This window comes from Morchella sextelata (assembly GCF_020137385.1).
Source record: "Morchella sextelata strain SCLS chromosome Unknown scls_16, whole genome shotgun sequence".
NCBI classification, from domain to species: Eukaryota; Fungi; Ascomycota; class Pezizomycetes; order Pezizales; family Morchellaceae; genus Morchella; species Morchella sextelata.
In genome coordinates, this window is record NW_025408631.1 from 159,510 (window position 1) to 183,442 (window position 23,933).

Below are 23,933 nucleotides of genomic sequence, written 5' to 3' on the forward strand. Positions count from 1 at the left end.
TATGTGCCAGGACTCGAGTCTAGAGAAGGCACTTCTACTCAACGCCTACCACCGCTCCCTTCCCAATTCCTCGAACAGGAGAGGACGGGGGATCGAGCACGGGCATCTTATTTTGACAATAGAAAGCCTAGCCCTCACGTCAATTGCAAGATATAGTCCCCGTCTCCGTTCCCGTCCCCTCTGGAGGACCAGGTTTAAGAGTTCCGAACCGAACGTCCACGCGTGGTAGCCGAACCGAATATCTTGCTGCGGCTGCAGAAAATATTTGCTTATCTGAGGGACAGTCTTTTCAGGGGCAATGGCGAAACTGGTTTAATGGCGAATAGCAGCTTCTCGGCCGAAACCATAGAGTTGATAAAGAATTAAAGCAGAGGCGCAGGCGCGCCCCTGTCCGCTTTTGTTGGTTATGATTAACCCATTCGCGATCGCCGTCGAACCAGGTGGTTTGCCATTGTCCCGGACATATATATATCTTTCTACACCAGCATAAGAAGAGATGAGTAAACTGTTTTTAATTATGGTGATGTATTTTTTCTTGAATAAACATCCAGGCAACGATACAACATGGTAATTCATACTGGGCAGTACAGTGCAAAGTGGAATGGAAATCCAGCTCTAGCTCAGCGAGATGCAGCCCTGTAGCGCAAGTCTCTAATGACACGAAGTGACAAAAGAAAATAAATTGTTCTTCATGGTATAGTACAACCTAACCAACGCTGTACATTTACTCCGCCCTTCAAGCACCTAACAAATCCAGACAAAATACGGACCACGAAACCTGTCTATAGATTCAAGCCATCATGTGTTGATCCCCACCACGGTTCCCCGCAGCCGTAGCATTGAAGTTGTGAATAGTAGTAGTCCTGCTGTTGTTGACATAAATTCGGATATTGCGTACGCCATTTTCACTCGTGTAATAGTGATGGCTAAGTGAAAATCGCCCACCACTACCACCACCATTGAAGCTTCTATTATCCATCTCCTAGTGTTCACATTACGAGTTTGTAAGCGTCAGACTCATCATGACCTTCTCTACTATCGAAAATACGTACAAGGTCTACTGCACTTGTTTTTTTGTTGCCCCATCTTCGTCTTCGGAAGTACGTCCACATTTTCCATTTCTTGAGCAGCGTCAAAATGGCGACCAAGACGGCCACTGCTGCAAGGGCGGTGCTAGATATATCGAAAGCGTTGCTGTTACCGTAGCTGGACGAGTCTATAGGTGCCAAGTCTCTTCTCGTGTATATGGGCATGATACCTTGCGCAGCTAATATTGGAGCCTGATTTGTAGATATGGAATGGGGGAAACAGATGTGGAGTTAAGAAGGGATAGGTGCTAAGTAGTCCTCTGACAGGATTGCTGTTAACTTGTGGAGAAACGTGTCTACCGATAAAATAATGTAATAGGTTTGATGATATCGAGGCGATTAGCTTTTGATAGTATTTTCTTTGGCAGGATGAGCAGTAGTATATATAGTGTAAAAGCAGTTTTGGAGGCCACTAGACCTGACAACGGCTCTAGACAATTTGACCTGGAAATCGGACAGCCGTTCTCCCGCCTTTATGCTACCGAATCAAACGAGGTAATTTGATTCGTATACTCCAGGAGGCTAACCTTGTTTGGTTGCCATGCCACACCACACGGCCTAAAATACGGACTTATCATCATGTCCCTCTTTCTCTAAGCAGTGATTGGTAAATCGAGGGGTCGCGACGTGTCGCACGCAACGCCAGTTGCAAGCGAACACAGGGAGGAACAGCATCAATGATCAATTGTCATATTTTCAGGTCGACAGGGGATGAAAATTTTACCTATGACGCACAAAGACAGGAACACCATCAATGATCATAAATGCATATTTCCAGTCCATTAGTGAGCGAATATAGGGATGAAAATTAAATACATAGCGCACAACAAGAGGAACGCCGCCAGTGATCATAAATGCCCTGAAGTTTACTTCAGGGTTAAGCAGGCATATCCGCTCAGCATTCACTTAGTCATCCTTGAGTCCACACCGTGCTGAGCAGCAATGTCGACCTTCAAGCAATTATCCATTCTTGGTTTCGGGAGGTTTCTACTTTGCAGGAATTACGTCGAAGCTGAAGCTGGACTACAAGTGCGAGAAGGGAGGCTTCGGAAGCCGTGCAGCGGCTTGAGAGTCCGACTTCGACCCCTTGTCGAGTGAGTACTAGCCATAACTCCATTATATTATACAAGCGGAGTGCGGCCTTCGCCCCCCCAAATGCAGTGAGGAAACCGAGGTACGGTACTATGATACCATTTTTAGATTATTTGGTTGTCGAAACGTATAGGGACTAAGCTTCATCTCTCCTCGGGGGTAATCTGTGACATTAGCTCAAGCTCAAGTGTGTACGCACTATGAACTATATGTTAAAGAATGCACTCTAAGCCAGTAGTTTCAATGAGTAGTTCACAATCGGGGTCGGGTGCCGCTGCGCGGCACACCGACCCCTTCTTTCTCGCCGAATTTATAGTATGTAGTTTACAAAAACTACCGGGATATTCGATGTAGTTCTATATATCAGTGTTTGTACTTTTATATCCATCAATTGTAACGACTACACGTACGCTTTTTAATGTCAGGTCCATTCCATCTCGGGAGTATGTAGTTCTTTGAAGATACGCAACCTACAACCAATAGAAACCGTTCCTGGTGACGACGAGGAAGACTATATAGTTTAGATAAACACTAGGTACTTGAGCTTCAGGGCATTGCTAAGCGCCAGCGTAGCAGTGTATTGCAAGTCACCATTAATAAGCGAACATTCAAAATTTGCATGCGAGTGCAATCAAACACTTATTTTTTTTACAACCAGAAGGGTATAGAGCAAGAGAATGGTATATATGGAATCCCTAGTAGTGATAGTACCAATGCCTCAAATGGCATTTCGAGAGTGCCACTTTCAAATTTTGGTTTGTTTAATTACTACATATCTCCATGTTCGCCTACTTGTGGTAATCCGCAATACCTACAGCCACTCAGCAAAAGTGTTCGTGATTTAGTTTTAATGTCAGTGCGCAGTGTAGCGCACCCGTGATGTTGATGTTATTAATGGAGAGATTCAAAACAACGAAAAATATATAATATAGCTTGTGACTATATATAAAAGAAGATAGGTCATTGATCTTATTCTTCATTGATTCCGGGCTCCATTGGACACTAGGAAAGTTTTCTCTTGGGGGTTCTTAATGGTCCGCCACGGTTACATATAGAGAAATCTCTCACTCCGAAATCGGAATCACGAACACTTTTGCAGAGTGGCTGTACATAAAAAAAAAAAGTCTCGTCTCGGCAGAGTTAATTGCTGTTATTGTGGTCTTAACGTATTTTACTGGCTCCTACAGTTCTTCTGGCTATTGCCAATAGAGAAGTATCGTTATGTCTTAGGCGGAATTCGAACTAGGTAATGTAGGTTAGGTAGAGTGGTACATTCACGATCGAGGTAGCGTTATTTGTCACTTTTCTCCTCCCTTTTCATTCACGCAGATCTTACACATGAAAAGGGCAGATCTTACATGGTCGATGATAGGTAATGATTAATAACCTTACCACACTCTAGGGGTTTCCTGAGGTCACCACACTCTAGGGATTTTCTGCGACCGCGAGCACAGAATTTCTAGTTGACATTCTTTGTAGTCTTGATCGAATAATGGATGCAAACCGCCCCCCTTCAGCGGTCGGTTAATCTCCTAATATACAAAAGGTCAGGGCGGAAAGAAATTTCGCAAATGGCGGGTAATGATTAGCCCCTAAGATCAGAGAGCCTAACCCTGCACCCAGGCACCCTACATGGAATGTTAAGGGTGTATTGGAATATGTCCGAACAGGCCTTGAATTCAATAAAAGGATTGTTCTGTTTACTCCGCCCGGGAAAGTACTTCCAATGGCAAAAAGGTCCCAGGCCGGAGTCGCAGAGAAAAGAGCAACGCAAGGCTTTATTTCATCCACCAACCTGGCTTAAATCGATAATGAAGTGATTCCGGTCGGTAACAAACGGGAAAACCTCTAGTATATATATATAAGGCCTTTTTGCCTCCGATTCCCATAGCCGATGCCTCTTCCATGGATCCAGCCCCTCTAGCTCCCCAAGTTCATTTACCCCGCCTCCCAGACGTTTCAGTATGCCCAGTTGACCCTTTCTTTAACTCCACCCTGTGGATTTCTTGTATTTATTATATTATCATACATCACCCATTTTAACCAGTCAATTTTTTCTGAGAGCTACAGTTGGCATGTAGGGTTAGGGCTTTTGCTCCGAACCAATTGGACTACAGCCGTGAACTTAACCTGAGGTACATGCCCTGTCTAAGCTGGAGACATCTACGGATATTAGGAGCACTACTATTAGCTCTTAATCCAGCTTCTGGAGCGAGCTCCTCTAGTTAAATTGACTTTCTTTCCACATAACACCTCTACTACACCTTAAGAGAAATGACTGAATTAGGTGGTGCGGACTTGAGAGTTGACTACATGATTCAAGTAGTGATGGGCACGAGCCGGCTCGAGACGAGCTCGAGGTAGGGCTCGAGCTGGCTCGGATTGTGGAGGCAAAGGCTCGAGGTATTCGAGCCCTGGAGCTAAGCTCGAGCTCTCATGTTTATACCTAAAAATAGAGCTTACAGTAAGTCGGCATATAGAGTTCGTATTCATGATGAATAATGGGGGATATATTCTTATATAAATCACCAAGCTCTGGCTTTCTCGAACCATTACTAATGTTTCGCTAGGCTCGCGCTTTTTGGATATGGGCTCGATCTTGCTCGAGCTCGTCACTAAGAGAGCTCGACCTGTTCGAGCCTAAAGCTCGAGCTGAAAGCTCGAGCCAGCTCGGCTCGTGCCCATCACTAGATTCAAGGATAGATATCTACAGTATATACTATCATTATCAGTGAAGTGGGGTCATCAAATGGTATCTGGCATCAATGGGCTTGTAACAGTTGGGGAATACAATTCCATTTTGGCGGATCCATTGTTTGACATATACATGCAGGCTATTCTGGCTTGTGCTTCAGGTATAATAGTAGGATGCCCTTTGATGATTCGTTTCATTGTCGATGGCCCCCGTCAATCATGTGAAGCAGCACCGGTAGTCAAAACTAATCCCCCCCCCTGTGTATACGCCCAAAAAGTGTGACAGAAGCGTGACAGGTAAAGGCATCAGTAAAGTCGTCGGTAAAGTCATTTGTATATTATCAATTTATATAAAAAGCGTTTGTAAAGTCGTCCGATTTCCCTTAAAACGACTTTCCCTCCACCAAAATATTGACATTTCCCAGCGAAAATTGGGACCCCAGAAACGACTTTCCCGACGACCTTACGTAATATTCGAGGTACACATTTCCACGGCGGCTAGAGCCTCTCATGACTGATACCGGCCTGGAGCGTCTGGCTGGCTGGGTGTATCTAAGCACCTATTGGGTCGATATGCTCAATCACGCGATTGAGAACACCAGACCGCGAAGTGCACTTTCACCTGCACTCCAACCGCGCATGCACCAGCCACGACTAATACCGGTGTAAGACTCTTAATTTTCATCAACAAAATACGGCGCGCAAAATAAATTACATTGTATTACTGTTGAGATTAATTTTATAAAGTGGGGGAGTTAAGTTTTAATATAAGATCCTTCTAGGCAAAGATATAATATATGCTCGCTCACTTCGTGCACAACACAGTCCAAGATACAATACTCGCTCGCTCCATGCAAAAGGCATCACACAAAACAAAAGAGAGTAAAGAGCGAATACATCGTGAAAATACCCTCCATCCTCAACAGCAATGCTTACTCTCCCAGTCAAACACTCCGTTTCTGCCCATCCACAAACACACGAACCGTACCATCGTTTGGGTCGAAGAACATGTGCATGCTCGTCCATCGACCGTTCCCGTTCTGACTACCGTGGTTAATTCGGTTCTCAGGAGTCAGTAAATGAGGAAGGTTGGATTACTTGTCTTTGTCTCTTTAGACAACCCCAGATGTTGAGTGCAGTGAGAAATGTCAAGAATGCGATTAGGACTCCTGCTGCCGTGAGGACGGTGTTTGAGATTGCGAGGCGGTCGGTGTTCTCGGCCATCGTGCGTTCTGTGTGTTGAAGAGAGGTTTTAGTGAGTGGTATAAAGGAGTTGTTTTTATTTTAGATGTAGGAGGATGAGGTAGATGGCAGGTATGGACTTTGGCAAATTGAGAGTGGAGGCAAAGGCAGTACTTATAATCCTTGAAATCCCGGGAGACAACCTGAACCTCCTGCATTGAAACAGTGCGTGGCCACCGTTGGGTGTGTGCTTGGAACCCAGCTGTGTGTTTAGCAGGGCTGGCCCCAACCCAATCAGAGTCGACATTAACATAAAAATCCGGTTTCCATCTAATACAGACTTCACGTTGGGAAATCCGGAGTCTTTTTTAGCCCTTGTGGCTGTGCTGCCAAGTCTTCTTTGGTCCACCTGTTGATTTGACTCCAACGCGGGGGTCTTTCAACGATGTTTGACCCCCACTGCTACGAATCCCCATAGAATCACCTGTTTTAGTCCGATTGAAACAATTTTTGATTCTTTGGAACCGTCTTCTCGTGCTCTATAATCCTGTCTCACCGAACTCGCCTGTGTTCTTTCTCCCGCTGTCTACAATGCCCGAACCTGAGGGGATTTACTTTGAAATCCTTACCAGAATTGCGGAGCTCGAAGTGCTGGCCAAAGCGTCCGAACAAAGCAACACAAGGTGGAGAGGTCAGCAGAGGCATGGAGGACCTATAGATCTTGATATTTTGGAAGGTGATGCTTGGAAAACCTACTTTAGATTTTCTAAAGATGAGGTATACCGGCTTGCTACCTGTCTGAAAATACCCGACAAGATCCAGAGTGATAACTTCATATTTGAGGACAAAATCACTGCCTTGTGTATGCTGCTAGCACAATTGGCATGTCCTAATCACTTATCGGATCTCCATCTTAAATTTGGTCGGAAACCAGAGAGAGTTTCCCGTACTGTTAATACCCTCCTACGCTTTATCTATGACACCTGGAAACATCTACTTGTATTCGACTTTCAACGCCTCACACCGCAGAAGCTGTACTTGTTTACTCGTGTTATACAAGCTACTGATGCGCCGTTAGAGACCTGTTTTGGATTTGTAGATGGAACTCTACGCGCAATAGCTAGGCCTATATATGGACAGGAATCAGTCTACAATGGTTGGAAACGATATCACTGTCTCAAATACCAAGCAATCATTACACCAGATGGTATCATCATACACTTATATGGGCCGGTTGAGGGTACAAGGCATGATGCAGCTGTTTGGCAAGAGAGCGGGATTTCTGATCTAATAGAAAGATACGCAAAGGCACCTGATGGGACAAGCCTTCAGATCTACGGGGATCCAGCATATGGTATCAGCGAGCATTTGATAACACCATTCCAAGGGGCAGCAATTACAGAAGACGAACAGCTCTGGAATAGATCCATGTCAAAAGTCCGAATCGTTGTCGAATAGTGCTTCAAAGAAATACTACAGATCTTCACTGCTTTGGATTTCAAACGGTCACAGAAAGTACTTCTGTCCCCTATCGGCCTCCAGTATCCAGTAGCTGTTCTGCTTCACAATGCCCATGTCTGCCTTCACCGTCCCCAAATTCCCCAGTACTTTGCAATCTTTGCCGAAGATGTAGAATTATGCGATCCTCCTACATTAGAGGAGTACTTTCATTGATTTTTCGTCGTACCTTGAATAATTACATTCATAAGACGTTCCATCGTCTCATTTGTACTTTTTGCTGTTTCAATAAGTTTATCCAATTTGTTGCCTAACTCTTTGTCTCGCTCTGATTTTTCTTCCATCGCAATTTTAAACTCGTCAGCTTTCTCATGTATACCACCTATTACACACTCAACTTCCTTTGCAAATTGATTCTTTGGAGCCCGAATAATTTTAGCTGGTGGCTCTGACCCACTCTCCAAATCGCTGTCAACATCCAACTCCATTAAGTCTCGTTTTCTTACTTGACCTTGCTGTGAAGCCTGCCTAACCTGAGAGCCCTTTTATAACGTGGATCTCTGGACGATGAACTATAGTGCCAAGGAATACAACCGAGGCAAGAACGTAGTAGAAGATATTCGTAACGATGGACTATGGGGCGGCTCTATTTAGTCTGACAGCCAAACTGAGCCCTATGACGTAGCGTAGAACAAAAATAATATTCGTGAAGTAGAATACAGAGGTTGTGTAAAGAAAAAAGAGAAGAAGGAAAACAGATAAAAGCACGAGAGAACGCCCCCTTATATATCCAACCATAGTCCAATAATGACTAATACCTTCGTATAACAGAAACCGAAAGAACATAACAGAAATCCCAATTACAAATCATAATCCCACTGCACAATACCTCCGCTTCTCGTTCCAGTTTATCACCTAACCGAAATACGTAGCTGCCGTTACAGACCACGCCCCCCTCTAAGGCCTACCTCCTGGTAGGCTTAGGCTTCCCTGCATAACACTCATGGAATCGTTTAACGATATTGGGTGAATGTTCAAGGTCCGATAGTGGTTGACAGGAGGCTTCATCATATCCCGTATATGGTACCAAATACTCAAATCTTCCTCTACGTTTCCTCGAATCCAAAATATCTTCGACTTTCCATTCTTCCTCCCCTTCAATTTCAACTGGAAGTGGTGGTAATTGTTGTTGTCCTGGTAAAGGATCATTTGCTTCAGGTGACAATAACGAAACATGAAATACTGGATGAACTTTCATTGATCGAGGAAGTTCCAACCCGTAAGCGTAGGGATTGACAATGCGCTTAACGCTATAAGGTCCAATACGTTTCCAGTCGAATTTCTTGGAAGGTCGCTTGATTAGAATATGACAGGTTGATAGGAAAACCTTATCCCCTAAATAGTACCGAGGAGCTGGGGGCCGATTCCTATTGGCTGATTCTTCTTGTATCCTTTGCGCCCGAAACATCTCTTCTCTTAGGAAATCCACCACATCCTTCATTTCCCTTGCAATACGGTTCGCTTGATCCTCCGCCGTCGTTCGACCATGTTCCAAAGGGCCAAAAGTCATTCTTGGATTTCTCCCTGAATTGGCATAGAACGGGGAGACCTTTGTTGTTTCGGAGGCATGATCGTTTGTCGCAAATTCAGTCATTGGTAACATTCGAGCCCAATCATCCTGTTGGTAGGAAACATAGCTTCGGAGGTACTGTTCCATTACGGCATTGATCTTTCTGTTTGTCTGTCCGTTTGGGGGTGTAATGCAGTAGAGAATTTTGGTGATATTTCTAGACGATTGCAAAGCGACTTCCAGAATTCTGCAACAAACTGTGTTGCTCGATCAGATACGATAGTGTCTGGTAATCCATGTAGCTTCCAAACATTATCGATGTATAGCCTCTGGTAATCCATGTAGCTTCCAAACATTATCGATGTATAGCCTCGCTACTTCCCTTGAATCCAATTCTTTAGTTGTTGGTATCAAATGTCGCATTTTGATTAACCTATCAACCACGAACAAGATTGCATCATATCTCTCACTCTCAGGAAGATTGGTAACAAAATCCATTGACACATCCGTCCACGGTCCATCAGGTATTGGTATCGGACGAAGTACTCCATAAGGTGCATTTCGAGACGCCTTGCTACGAGTGTACACATTGCAGTTCCTAACATACTGATCGACGTATCTTCGCATCTGTGGCCAATAATATTCTCGATTTAGGAGTTCTAAAGTCTTTGCTCTGCCTGGATGACCTGATGATAGTTTGTCATGGTGTTCTTTTAGGAGCCTTAGCTGAAGATCATTGTCCTCTGGTACATATAGTGCACCTCGATAAAGTAGCCGACCGTTGATATCTTCCATGCATTCGGCAAGCGAAATTTTATTCGAGTGGCGAATGCCATTCCGAAGCATAGTGAGGATCTTGTTTGGAAAACTATCAACTTGGTAAGCTTTTGAAAATAACTCCTCTACAGTGGACGCTCCTTCAGCGGATTCATTTGACAAAGAACTCGCGAACAAACTTAGCTTGGTATCCAAATTTTTTCGCTTCAAAATCACTTGACTCTGATGCGTCAACCGTTCATCCCCCTCTTTAGGTAGGTCACCTGACCTCATAGTTAATGCATCTGGTTTCGTTCCTTGTTTTCCTGGCCGAAATTGTATAACGAAATCAAAGCGGGAAAGGAATTCGGACCAACGGGCTTGTCGATGATTTAACAATTTTGTTGTCATAAAATATTCAAGATTCCGATGGTCGCTAAGAACTTCAATTGGGAATTGAGCTCCCTCCAGATGATGTCGCCATTCTTCGAAGCATCGTATAATATCTAAAAGTTCTTTGTCATAGATTTTGTAGTTGCACTCTGCAGGAGAAGGTTTCTTGGAGAAAAAAGCGACTGGATGTAGGATTCCTTCGTTGTCACGTTGAGATTGGATTCCTGCTGAAACATAGTCGGATGCATCGGTTTCTATCACGATTTTCCGATCCGGATTGAAAAGAGCTAATATCGGTGCCGTTGTAAACATCTTTTTCAAAGTTTGAAATGCTTCCTCCCTTTCATCCGTCCATTCAAATTTAACATTTTTCTTTGTGAGGGCTGTAAGTGGAGCAACAATTTTCGAATATCCCAAAATAAACCGTCGATAGAAATTTGCAAATCCTAGGAATACTTGAATATCATGAAGGTTCGTCGGTGTAGACCATTCCAAAACATCAATAACTTTCTTTGGGTCCATTCTATTTTCAGTCGGAGTGAGGATTAAAGCAAGACATTTCGTTTCCCGAACCATAAATTCACATTTTTCAGGTTTAAGGTGAACATGATTCTCATCAAGTACTTTTAGAACCCTTTGAATATGTTCTTTATGTTCTGATAGAGTCTCGGAATAGATAAGGATATCGTCTAAGTATGCCTTTACGAATTGGTCGAGATAGGGACGTAAAATATCATTGATCTAATGTTGGAATGTAGCAGGGGCATTAGCTAATCCAAATGGCATTACTGTATATTCGAAATGTCCATATCGAGTTCGAAATGCCGTTTTCCATTCATCTCCCTCCGCTATCCTGATTTGATTGTATCCCCAACGTAAATCCAATTTAGTATAGTATTGTGCTCTTGACAGCTTAGCCAGAGTTTCCTTTAACAATGGTAATGGATACCGATTTTTGATTGTAATCGCATTTAGACCTCGATAGTCAACACAAAGTCGAAGGGTTCCATCACTTTTCTTTACGAACAATATAGATGCTCCCGCTGGTGACTCACTAGCCAGAATAAATCCTTTGGATAAATTTTCATCAAAATATTCCCGTAGTGCCTTCAACTCGATTTGAGACAATCCATATATAGGTCCATATGGTGGTCGTTTACCTTCTTCTAACACTATTTCCATATCATGGGATGGTCGATGTGATGGGAGAATTGAAGCATCGTATTCTTTAAACATATGGAGACGATAGTGAAACTCCTTTGGTACTAATTGTTCAATGTCGACAGTAGATTTTTCAGTTGCTGAAACGATAACCGTATGGTGTTCTGGTAAGGGAATCGAGATGTCATGAACAATAACTGCAGTTCCACTGAGTGAACAGTGTTGACAACAACTTTGAGAGTCAAAAACAAGTAGATTTTCTTTTGATCGAATCGTAACATCATGTCGTCGCATCCAGGGTATCCCCATCACAATCAGATAGTGTCCTAACTTTGTCACAAAATATGGCGCCGTTTCCCGATGACCATGAAAATCTAGCGAGACATCGATAATATGGGTAACTTTTCCTGACTTGATAGGCATCCCGTCTATAACGTCTAAATGGCGAGGTATTTTAAGGGGGGTCATTGTAAGATTGTTGTGGCGTGCAAAAGATTCATCAATGAAAGCATATCCTGATGCTCCGGTATCAATAAGGGCGTAGGTAGGTACGAAAGAATTTTTATTCTGTGAAATCGAACAAGTTACTACAAGTTGATTTCCATCCATTTCCTCCTCTGATACCGAAAAACCAGAAATACACATCCTAGAAAAATCCTTAAATGATCTCTGGGCTGAGCCACTTAGTGCAGGGACAAATCTTTTGCCGACTCGTTATCGCTTCCGGCATTTTCTTCCACCATCAATGCCCCTCCTCTCATCACAGGCCTCCTTGGTTGATTTCCAGTTGCAATCGCTTGGGGGCAATCCCTAACCATATGTCCAACACCTCCGCAATAGAAACATCGGCCCTCAACTAAGCGGGCATTTCTTTCGGCAGGAGTCAGGCGACGACGTTCCCTAGATAGATCCATTGGTACATCACCTCCCGGGCGGAACGAGGGATGGTTTTCAGTAGCAGGTGCATTGGCGACTGAGGCGGCAGCACGAGGAACAGTAACAGGATTCACTGGTGGGGGACGCGGGGCCGGAGTAGTAGTGGTATTCCAAGGTTTTTTATTTCCTCGTTTAGCTTCTGCCGCTCGACGGCGATTATCTAACCGTTGCAAAAGTGTCGCACAGGCATCTACCGTCGCAGGAGTCTCATGGTGTATCATTGATTTATCGAGTTCCCCATTGATTCCCTCCATCAAAGCCTCAATCCGAGAGACTTCACCCATACCCGACTCAGCAGCATACCGTTGAAACTCAGCGAAATAGTCGGGGAAGGTTCGAGTGCGTTGTCTGATGTTTCGGAGATTTCTCCTAGCCGTACGCATTCGATCGGGGTCTCCAAACGCTGTATCCAGGATTTCATAAAACCGTGTCATAGAAGGTAAAGCAATGCCTTCTTCTCCGACATACTGTAAGAACTGATTGGCAGCAGCGCCTTCCAATCTGCTGAACGCATATGATAATTTAGACTGTAGTGTAGGATAGCGATCGGTATTTCCCAGTAGCTTGATTTTCATTTGTTGCTTGAATAAGTGTAATCTTTCTCGATCACGATCCCCTCTGAACACATCGGGATCTGGGAGTTTCTCCGACCGATAGATGGTGCCTGTAGCTGGTGGTGCTGGGGGTGCCGGTGAAGCATTGTTTCCAATAGGTTCTATGTCAGGGGCCAAAACCTCAACAGCAGTTCGTTGAGCTCGGGTAGCAGTAAGATTTCGTTCAAACATCCTTCTTGCCCTCTCAGCCTCCGCTTCTACCTCCTGTAAATCCATTGCATATTGAGTAAAACCATTTTGACACTGTTGAAGAAGCGCATAGGCTTCAGCTCCGACAACGTTATCGACCTGTGGATGCGCTTGAAAGAATCTTTGGAGGTTATCGTTGAGTTGTTGATAATCGACATGAACATGTTCCGACATTGTAGACTATGGTGTTGTATTGGTTGGCAATAGAGGACGCAACCTACGTATAACATGGGTCTCTGGACGATGAACTATAGTGCCAAGGAATACAATCGAGGCAAGAACGTAGTAGAAGATATTCGTAACGATGGACTATGGGGTGGCTCTATTTAGTCTGACAGCCAAACTGAGCCCTATGACGTAGCGTAGAACAAAAATAATATTCGTGAAGTAGAATACAGAGGTTGTGTAAAGAAACAAGACAAGAAGGAAAACAGACATAAGCACGAGACAATGCCCCCTTATATATCCAACCATAGTCCAATAATGACTAATACCTTCGTATAACAGAAACCGAAAGAACATAACACAAATCCCAATTACAAATCATAATCCCACTGCACAATACCTCCGCTTCTCGTTCCAGTTTATCACCTAACCGAAATACGTAGCTGCCGTTACACCTTTGCCTTTCTCGTTGCAAGCTTCCCTTTTGCATTTTGCTTGATAGCATCGTTGGTGGATACAGAATCATAGAGCAAAACGATATCCGTCATATTGCAAACATACTCATCCACTTCCTCTACCGTACCTGTCTTCTGCCTTGAACGGGTTTCTTCTTTCTGCAAAATCCATATACAAATTAGTTGCAACGAAAACTAATAAGAGTAATACATATATCAAATAAAAAAGCACTTACCCGATGCCATCCCACAAGCCTTTCCATTCTGTCCTTGCAAGAAATCCAAGAGCGGTTCATCCCCATTGACTGCTTCAAATTATCTGAGACTTGCTGCCATCAATCTTCTCTCCTCCCACAGGCTTTGCTCAAGATCGGATCGTCCGCCAGAACTTGTTTAGTCAAAGCTCTGTCCTCCCATCCATCCCATGCTGCACCTCGTCTTTTGGCAGCCGTACGTTCATCTAAATTGGCAGAGGAACTCCCACCCAAATACGGGTCAGAAGCGGTGCCGGTAGATAGGAGACCTGTTACCTCCATTTCCGCTCTCTCGGCGTTTCGCTGTCTTGCCGTTTCGTTTCGTTTCGACGTTCTGCCGTTTCGCCCGATTGTTCCGTTTCGGCGCCCGTTTCGCGTTTCGTTCTGCGTTTCGTTTCGATGATGATCCTGTATTAAGTAGTTATAACCTATAAATTTAGAGGGCAATAGGTCATACCAATTCTCCTTTGATAAAAAGTGTCCTTGAATTGATAAACAGCGTTGGTTGTGAAAAAGAATGGGTTGTGAAAAAGAATGGGTTGTGAAAAAGAATGGGTTGTGAAAAAGAACCGGGATGACATCACTTACTAGTCCCAAACGCAAAGTGAAAAGCACCTCCGGACCTCGCACCCTGTTTCTTGGCATTTGGAGAGCCGGACCTCTCGAACGCAAAGTCTGTAATATAATCAGCCGTGAGTGGATGTGTGCTTCGCAACCTAGACATGTGCTTGGCAACCCCGGGCCAGACGTGTGCTTGGCCGTCCGCAATAAGGCTTGGCAGATGGATGTGTTCTTGGCAACCCCACTCACATGAGGATAATTGAGCGCAGAGGTATTTGTAAAAACGTTGTCAATCAGGGGCAGCTGCATATACATCATTCACCAAGAAACAATGTCCAATTCTGCTGCTTCGGCCGTTCAACCCACCACCATGCACCAGCGCCGAACTGGCCATTGGAATACCACAGTGTTTGCAATGAGACGTCAGTTTGGCGGTACAAACCGGTACAAAACTAAATAATAATGAGACAGTTGGTACAGTTTGGGCTTCAAGCGATGGTGGATTTACTGAGACATGACACACCCTAAACTGAGATAAACCAACTAACTAAATGGTACGGAGTATTGTTTTTCCGCTGCCTTCGGTAGAACCGTTACCAATCCGGAGCAACATTCGGCTCTAAACACCCACGAGGAACCCTAACCCACATACCATTTAGATAAATGGTATTGCCGGTTTAACCATATTGGAAGAGGTGGTTAAATAGTTTGTACAATTTTGAAGTCCCTGCTGGTACAGCTAATACAATACGCGGACGTTTTTTCATACCGGTTTGCACCATTGCAAACACTGAAATACCAAGCCCTTGTAGAACCCGTAGCTTCTACACTGCTTGCTCGCTATCATGGGAATTTTGCTATGTAAGAGGTTAAGATCTGTCTTGGTAAAAGGATGGGTGTTTTTTTGTCTGCTGCCAGGAGCTCTACACGCGCTAGTACGTTGCCTATCCTTGGGTGATGGTGGTCATGTAGCTGCGCATGCTCTTTCTTAGTAATACTCGAAGAATGGGTTCTGTCGAGCAATAACGAGGCATCACTCGGTTGTAGTTGGTGGAATTGGCCGTCTCAAGGGTTATTTGAAGGTTGGTGCTGGCACCACGAGCGCGAATAGGAATGATGGTGGTGTACGATGGAATGAAAAGGACGGGATTCCCTTGGCTGAGCGAGTGGGCTTGACGGATATTGTTATCCGCCAAGCCCACCTTGTGCACATTGTATGCAGAAGTAACAGAAGGGCTCTCAAGGGGCGTGAGGTTCGATATTCCGCAGGGTACGAACAGCGTAGTAGAAGTATTGATTGCAAGCTAGTGGTCCAGCTTGATCCACGGATCGAGTTGGACCAATTAAAGCGTTATGGAATGAGTACGGCGATCAGCGCTTACCCATGAAGAAGAACAATAGTATTGTGTTGTATAGTAGAAGACTGCAAAGAAAGGGAACCAGAATGCGGGGGGCAAGGCCTCCTAATATATACCAAAGGAAGTCCACCGATGACCAATCCCAATGACTCATAACAATAGAAATCGAAAGAACCTAAAAGACGTGTCCTCCCATATCGCGCATGCCAAATTATTTCTATCTCGCATAACTGGTAGAGGCACACGGCGTGGTTCCATGAAAATGGCGGCCTGGTCTGTGCTTTTCTGCGCAGTGCGGTAGAGGTAAAGATGTAGCCCCATCCAGGGACGACCATATGAATCCGGGTCTTCGGCGCCGTCGCGCTTATTTCCAATCGGGGTGGGAGAAGTGAGTGGGTGTTTTAAAAAGAGACATGTACCCCTCATACACCTTTAAATATTCCCCCGACGACCAGCGCAGCGGCCGCACGCAACCCCTAGCGTAGCCCTCACCTCCACCCCCCGCCGCCGCTAGACTAGAAAGAAACATTCCCATCCAAAATCGCAGGGCCACCACCACCACCACCTAACTCCCCATGCCGCACATCGCCCGCAATCCAGAGGCACCAGCTCGACCAATCACATATCCGGAATCATACGATATCACTCGCCCGCCAAGACCCAGGCCACGCTTGTCAATACACCTCCACAGTGCGCCGGAAAAGAGGTTCTACATGTCGACCAGCTTCTCGTGGCGGTAGGGGGTGCTGTGGCGCGGGTTTAGGTGGCGGTGCTGTACTGGGCTTTTGAATTCCGTGCGTGCAGGTGTATGAGGAACCCGATGTACGGGTACGTAGCTAGTATGCGCCTAGATCATCGAGTGAGAGTCTCGCGCCGGCTACGAAACGATAGAGCATGCACGAGGATCACTTGCCGGCCGGCAATCATGCTTTATCACTCACCCCGTTATAATTAAGCAGGCTTTGGAGTGTGCCAACAACGTGGCGAGGCCAATGGACATATCCCACTTCCCCATAGCCGCCTCCGCTACTGCTCTTGCAACCTTCTACGCCACTGAAACACACGCCAAGAACTACTATCCCCCTCGTCAATCATTACCCCGTCGATCATTGTTGCATGCAGGGTAAGGGCTCCATCACAGGCCATCACTCGCCTGTCACAGCCCAACACCCTGGTCACGCAATCACCACCCATCACTCACTCACCCGCCAAGCCACAGCCACAGCCACAACCACAACCACAACCCAAAAGCCACAGCTAGCAACCGTTGAAACGTAAACAACAACCGCGTCTGGACACAACAGCCGAAAGCCAGAGCAGTGCATATGCGCCCCGGTCAGGCCAGTCGTAGGCCTGAGGCAGCCAGGAATTGCGTGCATGGCTGCTGCATGTTGGCTGCATGTGTTGCGTGTGTGTGTGGGGTGCATCTGTGTGGGATGTGTGTGTGGGGTGTGTGTGTGCGGTGTGGGTGTGGGGTGTGTTGCATGTCTGGCCGGTTTCAGGCATCCCACCCCAACGGCGTTGTTTATATCAACGTCAACGCCGACTCAACACCACGGGGCAAACACGAGACGGGCTATCTACGGGCTGCGGATCTATCCACGGACCCACGAGCTACAGACTACAGACTGCGGGCTACGGATCCACCTACGGGGGCTATCTGCACCATATACGAAATCTACCCACTCTAAGCATCTCCATAAGATCTCTGCATCTCCATAAGATCTCTGCATCTCCATAAGATCTCTGCATCTCGAAACCTACAGTCAATGTAAATCCCCCCCCTCGGGCCATCCACGACACAGACCACCACAATGCCTACTACCAAGGCCCAGACACCCTGCAAATACCACCTCCTCTCCACCTGCCACCGCGGCCGCACCTGCTCCTACCTGCACTCCCCCGCTCCCACCACCACCGGCACCGGCACCAGCATCCCCTCCACGTCCATCCTCCGCCCCACCGCCGCCCCCTTCATCCCCCCCTGCCGCTTCGCCGCCGCCGGCTACTGCAGCCGTCCCCGCTGCCCGTTCACCCATCCCCCCGCACCGCCGGCCTCCCCCCCTCCGCCCGCCCCCACAACGCTCACCGCCACGCTCGCAAACCACACCGTCACCTTCGGCCCCGGCCTCGCCATCCAGTCCACCACGCCCGTCCTCCCGCCAACCCTGCACATCCACAACCTGCCCGCCGACATCACGCCCGGCACCCTCGCCGCGCTCCTCGCCCCCTACGAGCCACACGAGACAACGCTCACCGCAACGCACGCCGCCGTCCACCTCCCCTACAAGCACCTCCCCGCCGCCATCAGCGCCCTGCACGCCTCCCGCGTCGACGGCACCCTCATCACCGCGACCCCCGCGCCCGCCCCCGGCGCCGCATCAACCCGCGCCGACACCCTCCTCGTCACCTACCCCGCGCCCTCCTGCACCGCCATCCTCGCCCTCCCGCCCGACGCCGCCGCCGCCGCCGCGCCGCGGCAGGAAGGCACCATGCTCGGGCGGCGCATCCGCGTCACGAACGCCGGCCACGGGATGTTCCGCGTCACGGGGGTGCCCCCCTCCGCGCGGGCCTGCGACGTGACTCGGTGTCTGCAGCTGCCAGAGGCGGACGTGGTGGAGCTCGGCGAGGCGTCGTACGAGGAGGAGGAGGAGGGCGAGAGCACCGCGTACGTGCGCAGCCTGCTGGAGAGCGACGGGCGCACGGTGTTGAGCTGCGAGGTGGTGAGTGCGGCCGGCGAGGGGGCGGTCAAGATGGTGGTGCGCATGGGGAGCGCGGAGATGGCGAGGGGCGCGGCGAAGGAGGTGGGCGGGCGGGTGTGCGAGTTTCTCGGCGGCGCGAAGGTGCGTGTGCGGCTTGTGTACAGCGCAAGGCTGCGCTCGTCGAAGAGGATATGGCGCGTGGTGGGCGGCGAGGTGGAGGCGCTGCAGCGGGCGCTGCGGGGGAAGCTGGTGAGGGTCGGCGTGTTCAAGGACGGCGGCGGGGGCGGCGGGAGCGGCGGCGAGGGCGGCGAGGGCGGGCATGTCAGCGTCACCATCGGCGGGTGCGATCGCGCGGCGGTGTGCGACGCCAAGCGCCGCGTCGCGGGCATCATCGCGGGCGAGGTCGTGGCGCTCCCGGGCGGCATCCCGCTGTGGAACGACACGCTCGTCACGACCGCCGGCATCCGCGTGCTGCGGAGCATCCAGGCCGGCACCGGCGCGTACATCCACTACGACGTGCAGAAGCGGCGGTTAGCCGCCTACGGCACGCCCACCGCGCGCACCGCGGCTCGGGCGCGCCTCCTCGCGCACATCGGCACGCTCCCGCCGCCACCGCCGCCGCCGGAGGAGGCGGCGGCGGGCGAAGGGGAGTGTCCGGTGTGTCTCACGGCGCCGACGGACGCCGTGGTGGTGCCGACGTGCGGGCATGCCTACTGCGGCGACTGCCTGTCCGCGTTCCTGGACTCCACGCACAGCACGCGCTCCTTCCCGATCAGCTGCATCTCGTGCCGGGCGCCGCTGCCGCTCTCGCTGATCCCCGGCACGCTGCACGCCGCGGCCTGGAGCGACTACGTGCTGACGCACGCGACCCAGCTGCGCTTCTGCTCGACGGCCGACTGCAGCGGTGTGCTGCCGGTGACGGCGGAGGGCGAGGAGGCGCTGTGCGGCGAGTGCCTGGTCGAGCAGTGCACGCGGTGCGGCGTGGCGTCGCACGACGGCATGAGCTGCGCGGACTGGAAGGTGGCCAGCGACACGGAGGCCGAGCGGCTGTTTGGCGAGTGGGCGGCGGGAAAGGACGTCAAGTCGTGTGCGGGGCAGGGCTGCGGCGCCGTCATCGAGAAGATCGATGGGTGCAATCATGTGCAGTGCCAGCGCTGCCTGGCGCACATGTGCTGGGTGTGTGGCAAGCTGTTTTCGAGTCGCGAGGTGTATGTGCATATGAGGGAGGTGCATGGCGGCATTGGGCTGGAGGAGGCCGTGGGCGGTTTTGAGCCCCCGCAGTGGGGCGCGGGGGGGATGGCGGGCGCGGATGGGTGGTAGGGGGAGCATTTGTTTGATTCTCGTTTTGTTTGTGTGTGGAGTAGTGAGATTGTGCAAGTAAGGAGTAGTATAGTCAGAACTGTAGCCGTCCTGTCCTGTCCTCTATAGACGGACGGACGCCCAAACGTTAGAAGGAAATTCAAAACTCATCTACACAGCCACGTCCTCTCTCGCCAGATCTCCAAGCAAGACTACAGCCCAACAAACCCCTATATACCCTCTCCTCGAACAAATCCACCAGCGGGGGCCCTCTGTGTACTGTACCCCACCGCGCCAAATGAAAGAGGACGTCTCCCATAATACCATAATTCATAACAACAAGTCGGGCTACTGTTAGCACACCAGCTGCATGCCTAACTATCTCCAACGCACACCTTTCCGTATCTTGGTGTGATACTAGTACCGAGTAACTGGCTGGCTGAGGACGTATGTAACAGACCTGATACGCCCCAGTTCTAGCAAAGAGTTCCAAGTGGAGAGTTTGATACTTTTTAGATAGCCGGCTAGCTGTCAGCACCACGCAAGATCGAGACGCAGTCGCCAGGAATTCAAAACGCAGACTGGGGTGCATGGCTTGGCGCGAGTGATATCCCATGACCCACCGAGCGCAGAAAAAAGCGGATACAGTAGCTGGGGAATACAAAACACCTCTGCACACAGCTCATGCTGCCCCTTTTAGCATCAACCTAGATAGCTTCCTCCACGGATTCTCAGTTCGGAAAGTAGGTTCGTCGTGATACCAGAACGGACCAATAGCAGCAGGGGTAATGATATCCCGAACCGGTTTTTCTCGGCTACCGGCGTAAGTGTCTTGGCACTACTGGGGGAGCCGGAAAGGGGAGGGGGGGCAAGAGTCATGTTTGTGTGCTGCGCTAACGGTCGTGTGGGAACAGCGTGAGCCGAAGTCAAAACCAGGCCTTACCTGCAGAGCGGCATGAAACACACCGGAGTGTCGATTTCCGTGTGTTACTGTTGACAACATGCTTATATCGAGAGCTAGCAGCGACTCATCCGGCCGCGGGGGTTGCTCACGATATGCCACTATCGGGGATATACTACCATCGAGAACACTACTATAGTCGGGACTCCACTGGCCTTGTGTATCCGACCGGCGCGGTCCAACCCGATATATATATAGCTATATGACCGCCCTTGCATATATAGTCCCTCCGTGAACCTCCACGCATCCATCGCCGGCTCGAGGTTGACGCAGCAGCCAGCTTAAGAGCCAACATCAAGATTCCGAGCGCCGCAGTCTGGCCAGTGCACTGTTAACGTATCGGCGGTGGTGAAGAGGAGGGTATGCTATAGATGGCGAAACGGTGTACGCGTCCTCTGGTACCTCGCATGAGTCATTATGTCTCACTCGGTCGAGCAGAGGCAGTGTCTGAAAATTGAACGCCGAGAATGTAACTTGTCGCTGCTCCGGTTCAATTGAGTAGCCTCATGCAAGAAGTCTCTAGGGGTTTAGTAGTTATATAAATACCCCCTTTTCCAATGCGCATGTCAGGTCTTGGCGGTCGAGTGATATTCTGTGATTGGGCGTATGTGGGTTGGTCGGGGGGTCTGGAGGGTTTGCGGGTGGGGCTGGCCGATTAAAAAGGGCCTGTTGGGGTGTAAAGACTTCTGCATGGCTTGGTGAACGGGTTTCGTAGTGGGTGGGTGGTGGACCGAGCGGGGTGAAGGTAAAGGCCGCCATGGACCGGGGGACGCGCACGTGTGACTGGTCGTGCAGGTTCGGCTTGCTGAGGGGATTTCCCGGTGGGGGATCGAAGATACTTGGGCCCTATACATGTAAAAGACAATATGATGACTGCAGAGATAAAGCAAGCAGTACAGTGTAAGTACTGGCTTGCATGGCGCGGCGGTTTGTCTCTTTTACACACACACGTGCTGTGTCCGAACACACTGTACACTACAGAAGCCATCTGCAAGATATATGAGGGGCGGACATCTCCCTCTCGCACCGGGTGTAATGGGCACGCTCTGCCAATTGTATGCCCTAGGATACGTCCACCTGTATCGAACTACACCCCCGAAATATATGTGTAACCACTAAGGCCAAGTATTGAAAAGAAGACTCGGAAGAGGTAACCTGAATTGGTCATCAAACCTTCGATAGCTATGCTCGTCCAGCGCCGTAGAATCGATCTGGTGAATACTTCGGTGCTGTAGGCCTCCATCATGAACCATCACTCGTCACTATAGGCCGGTGGTCATTCCGGGATTAAGAGCCCTAGGATCGATAGAGCAGTTGATCTCGTTGTATATGTATTCTACTGCAACGCCGAACAAGCACGAGTACCAATTTCACGTACGTATCGGAGAAGAAGAAGAGGAGGAAGAAAGAAGCGCTTCACATCTCACGACGAGCGAAGAAGTCTCGGCAAAGTAGACACGCAGGGCATTGCCGCAAGAACTCATGGAGGATACAATCGGACCGAGTGCCCCCAAACCACTCTCCCAGCCCAGGATATAAGCTTTGCGGCCGCAAAAGAGTCATGGTTATGTACACCCACAGGAAAAAGTGACGAAACAATGCAACGAGTGAACACAAACGCGGTTAAACAACAACCATGACTTTTGAAGGGACGCCGTACAAGGCGTCAAAAATGCTTCAGAGGCCGCACTGTATACTCTCTTTTGCATTTTATAGTTCAAGTTCTTCTCGTCATTAGAGTGCAGGCGCTGTTTCCTCACTTTTTTTTCCCGTGGGTGTACATGTAGTTATATGATACGCTGACCTGCAACCTAAAGCCCAGTCCGCTGCCAATGCCGGCTTATTACACGCCCGATCTCCTCGGTGCGTGCGCGTATCGCTACTCGGGTTCCGGGCGGAAATCTATATCGACCTCACAAGCACGGATGCAATTCATGACCAGCTGTTGATGGGCGCGAGATTTGATGACTGGAGAGCTTTCCAGACGGGACAAGACAAGATGGATGGGGGGTGACTCTTGATTGTCTCGAGATGATCGATTCTGGAGTTGGTCTGGAGACCTCGTGTGCCCATCAGTAGGCTAGGTGGTCTAGCTGTGGAGCGGTAAACATCTCGTCGTGTAGCTGAACATCGCGCAATAAAATGTGACGCCCGAGTTAATTCAAATCAGGGGTGGGCAGAAATACGCTCCAGCCCTTTGTTCTCTTGATTCTCGTGGTAGTAGACCATAATGGCACCTGCAGGGAATATGTTTTGTTGGTCCAGGTGGGGTGAGTGAGAGTCTGTGATGCAACCCTTACCCTTATTCTGGGGTAATCACCGCGCTGGCGTGTTCTTTGCAGAAGTGTTGCGTATCTACTACTATCTGTTCGTGAAAGAGTAGTGATATTGGGGTTTCATAGTTGTAATAAGTATGGTGCTAGTAATATAGTTACAGCCAGAACGTCAGACTGCGGCTCGCAACAAGAGTCGGAAGTCTGAAGTCTAATACTGACTTTGCTTGCTGTATTAGTAGTGCTCAAGAGCAATAAGAGATTGATATAACATAGTAGTGAGCAGCGGCCTTGGGCCGCATGTTGATATATCTTTAATATAGTACCGGTGCCGGAGAGTAATGTTTTGTTAAGCTAATGATTATCAGACTTTTAATTTTTTGAATAGTTAATAGGTACAGCGCGAGGTTATAAATCATGGAAAGGCGCGCATAGCAACGGGTTTCGACACTTTCCGATCCACCACAATTAGCCTAACAACAACCACAATTGATCCTTTTGAAAGCTGATTTTTTGTAGAGTTAATACAGCCTTTGTGCTGCGATAAATATAGGTTCAGTTGTAGAATTGACATAGGTTCTACTCCATAACAACCAAATTTGACCTCTGAACTTCGTAGAGCCAGACCATACTCAATTTTTATCCGAATCACAATATTCTTAATAATTTAGCTAATATAGAGAAAGTTCTTCCACAAGTAAGACGCTTTCGCATCTTGATTTTTACCTACTGCATTGCTACATTTACCACTGGTTGGTAAAACTTTAGGTGT

General features: G+C 48.5%; 7 protein-coding genes across 7 annotated transcripts; 2 read left to right on the plus strand and 5 right to left on the minus strand.

Moving 5' to 3' along the window:
* Positions 1 to 790: 790 nt before the first annotated feature.
* Positions 791 to 1,253, minus strand: H6S33_003763 (uncharacterized protein; the record flags this gene model as incomplete). Its single annotated transcript, XM_044835425.1, has 2 exons — positions 791 to 982; positions 1,053 to 1,253. The coding sequence occupies 2 exons, from the start codon at positions 1,251 to 1,253 to the stop codon at positions 791 to 793; spliced, it is 393 nt and encodes a 130-aa protein (XP_044691297.1).
* A 4,565-nt stretch (positions 1,254 to 5,818) lies between these two features.
* On the minus strand, positions 5,819 to 6,098 carry H6S33_003764 (uncharacterized protein; the record flags this gene model as incomplete). The annotated part of the gene is made up of 2 exons (XM_044835436.1): positions 5,819 to 5,914; positions 5,973 to 6,098. 2 exons carry the CDS (start codon positions 6,096 to 6,098, stop codon positions 5,819 to 5,821), a joined length of 222 nt encoding a protein of 73 aa, XP_044691298.1.
* A 549-nt stretch (positions 6,099 to 6,647) lies between these two features.
* On the plus strand, positions 6,648 to 7,514 carry H6S33_003765 (uncharacterized protein; the record flags this gene model as incomplete). The annotated part of the gene is made up of 2 exons (XM_044835447.1): positions 6,648 to 7,129; positions 7,355 to 7,514. The coding sequence occupies 2 exons, from the start codon at positions 6,648 to 6,650 to the stop codon at positions 7,512 to 7,514; spliced, it is 642 nt and encodes a 213-aa protein (XP_044691299.1).
* A 964-nt stretch (positions 7,515 to 8,478) lies between these two features.
* H6S33_003766 (uncharacterized protein) lies at positions 8,479 to 9,231 on the minus strand (the record flags this gene model as incomplete). Its single annotated transcript, XM_044835458.1, has 1 exon — positions 8,479 to 9,231. One exon carries the CDS (start codon positions 9,229 to 9,231, stop codon positions 8,479 to 8,481), a length of 753 nt encoding a protein of 250 aa, XP_044691300.1.
* Positions 9,232 to 12,077: 2,846 nt separating this feature from the next.
* H6S33_003767 (uncharacterized protein) lies at positions 12,078 to 13,307 on the minus strand (the record flags this gene model as incomplete). Its single annotated transcript, XM_044835469.1, has 1 exon — positions 12,078 to 13,307. One exon carries the CDS (start codon positions 13,305 to 13,307, stop codon positions 12,078 to 12,080), a length of 1,230 nt encoding a protein of 409 aa, XP_044691301.1.
* Positions 13,308 to 14,088: 781 nt separating this feature from the next.
* H6S33_003768 (uncharacterized protein) lies at positions 14,089 to 14,962 on the minus strand (the record flags this gene model as incomplete). Its single annotated transcript, XM_044835480.1, has 4 exons — positions 14,089 to 14,415; positions 14,465 to 14,472; positions 14,596 to 14,682; positions 14,935 to 14,962. The coding sequence occupies 4 exons, from the start codon at positions 14,960 to 14,962 to the stop codon at positions 14,089 to 14,091; spliced, it is 450 nt and encodes a 149-aa protein (XP_044691302.1).
* Positions 14,963 to 17,740: 2,778 nt separating this feature from the next.
* Positions 17,741 to 19,948, plus strand: H6S33_003769 (uncharacterized protein; the record flags this gene model as incomplete). Its single annotated transcript, XM_044835491.1, has 1 exon — positions 17,741 to 19,948. The coding sequence occupies one exon, from the start codon at positions 17,741 to 17,743 to the stop codon at positions 19,946 to 19,948; it is 2,208 nt and encodes a 735-aa protein (XP_044691303.1).
* Positions 19,949 to 23,933: the final 3,985 nt, after the last annotated feature.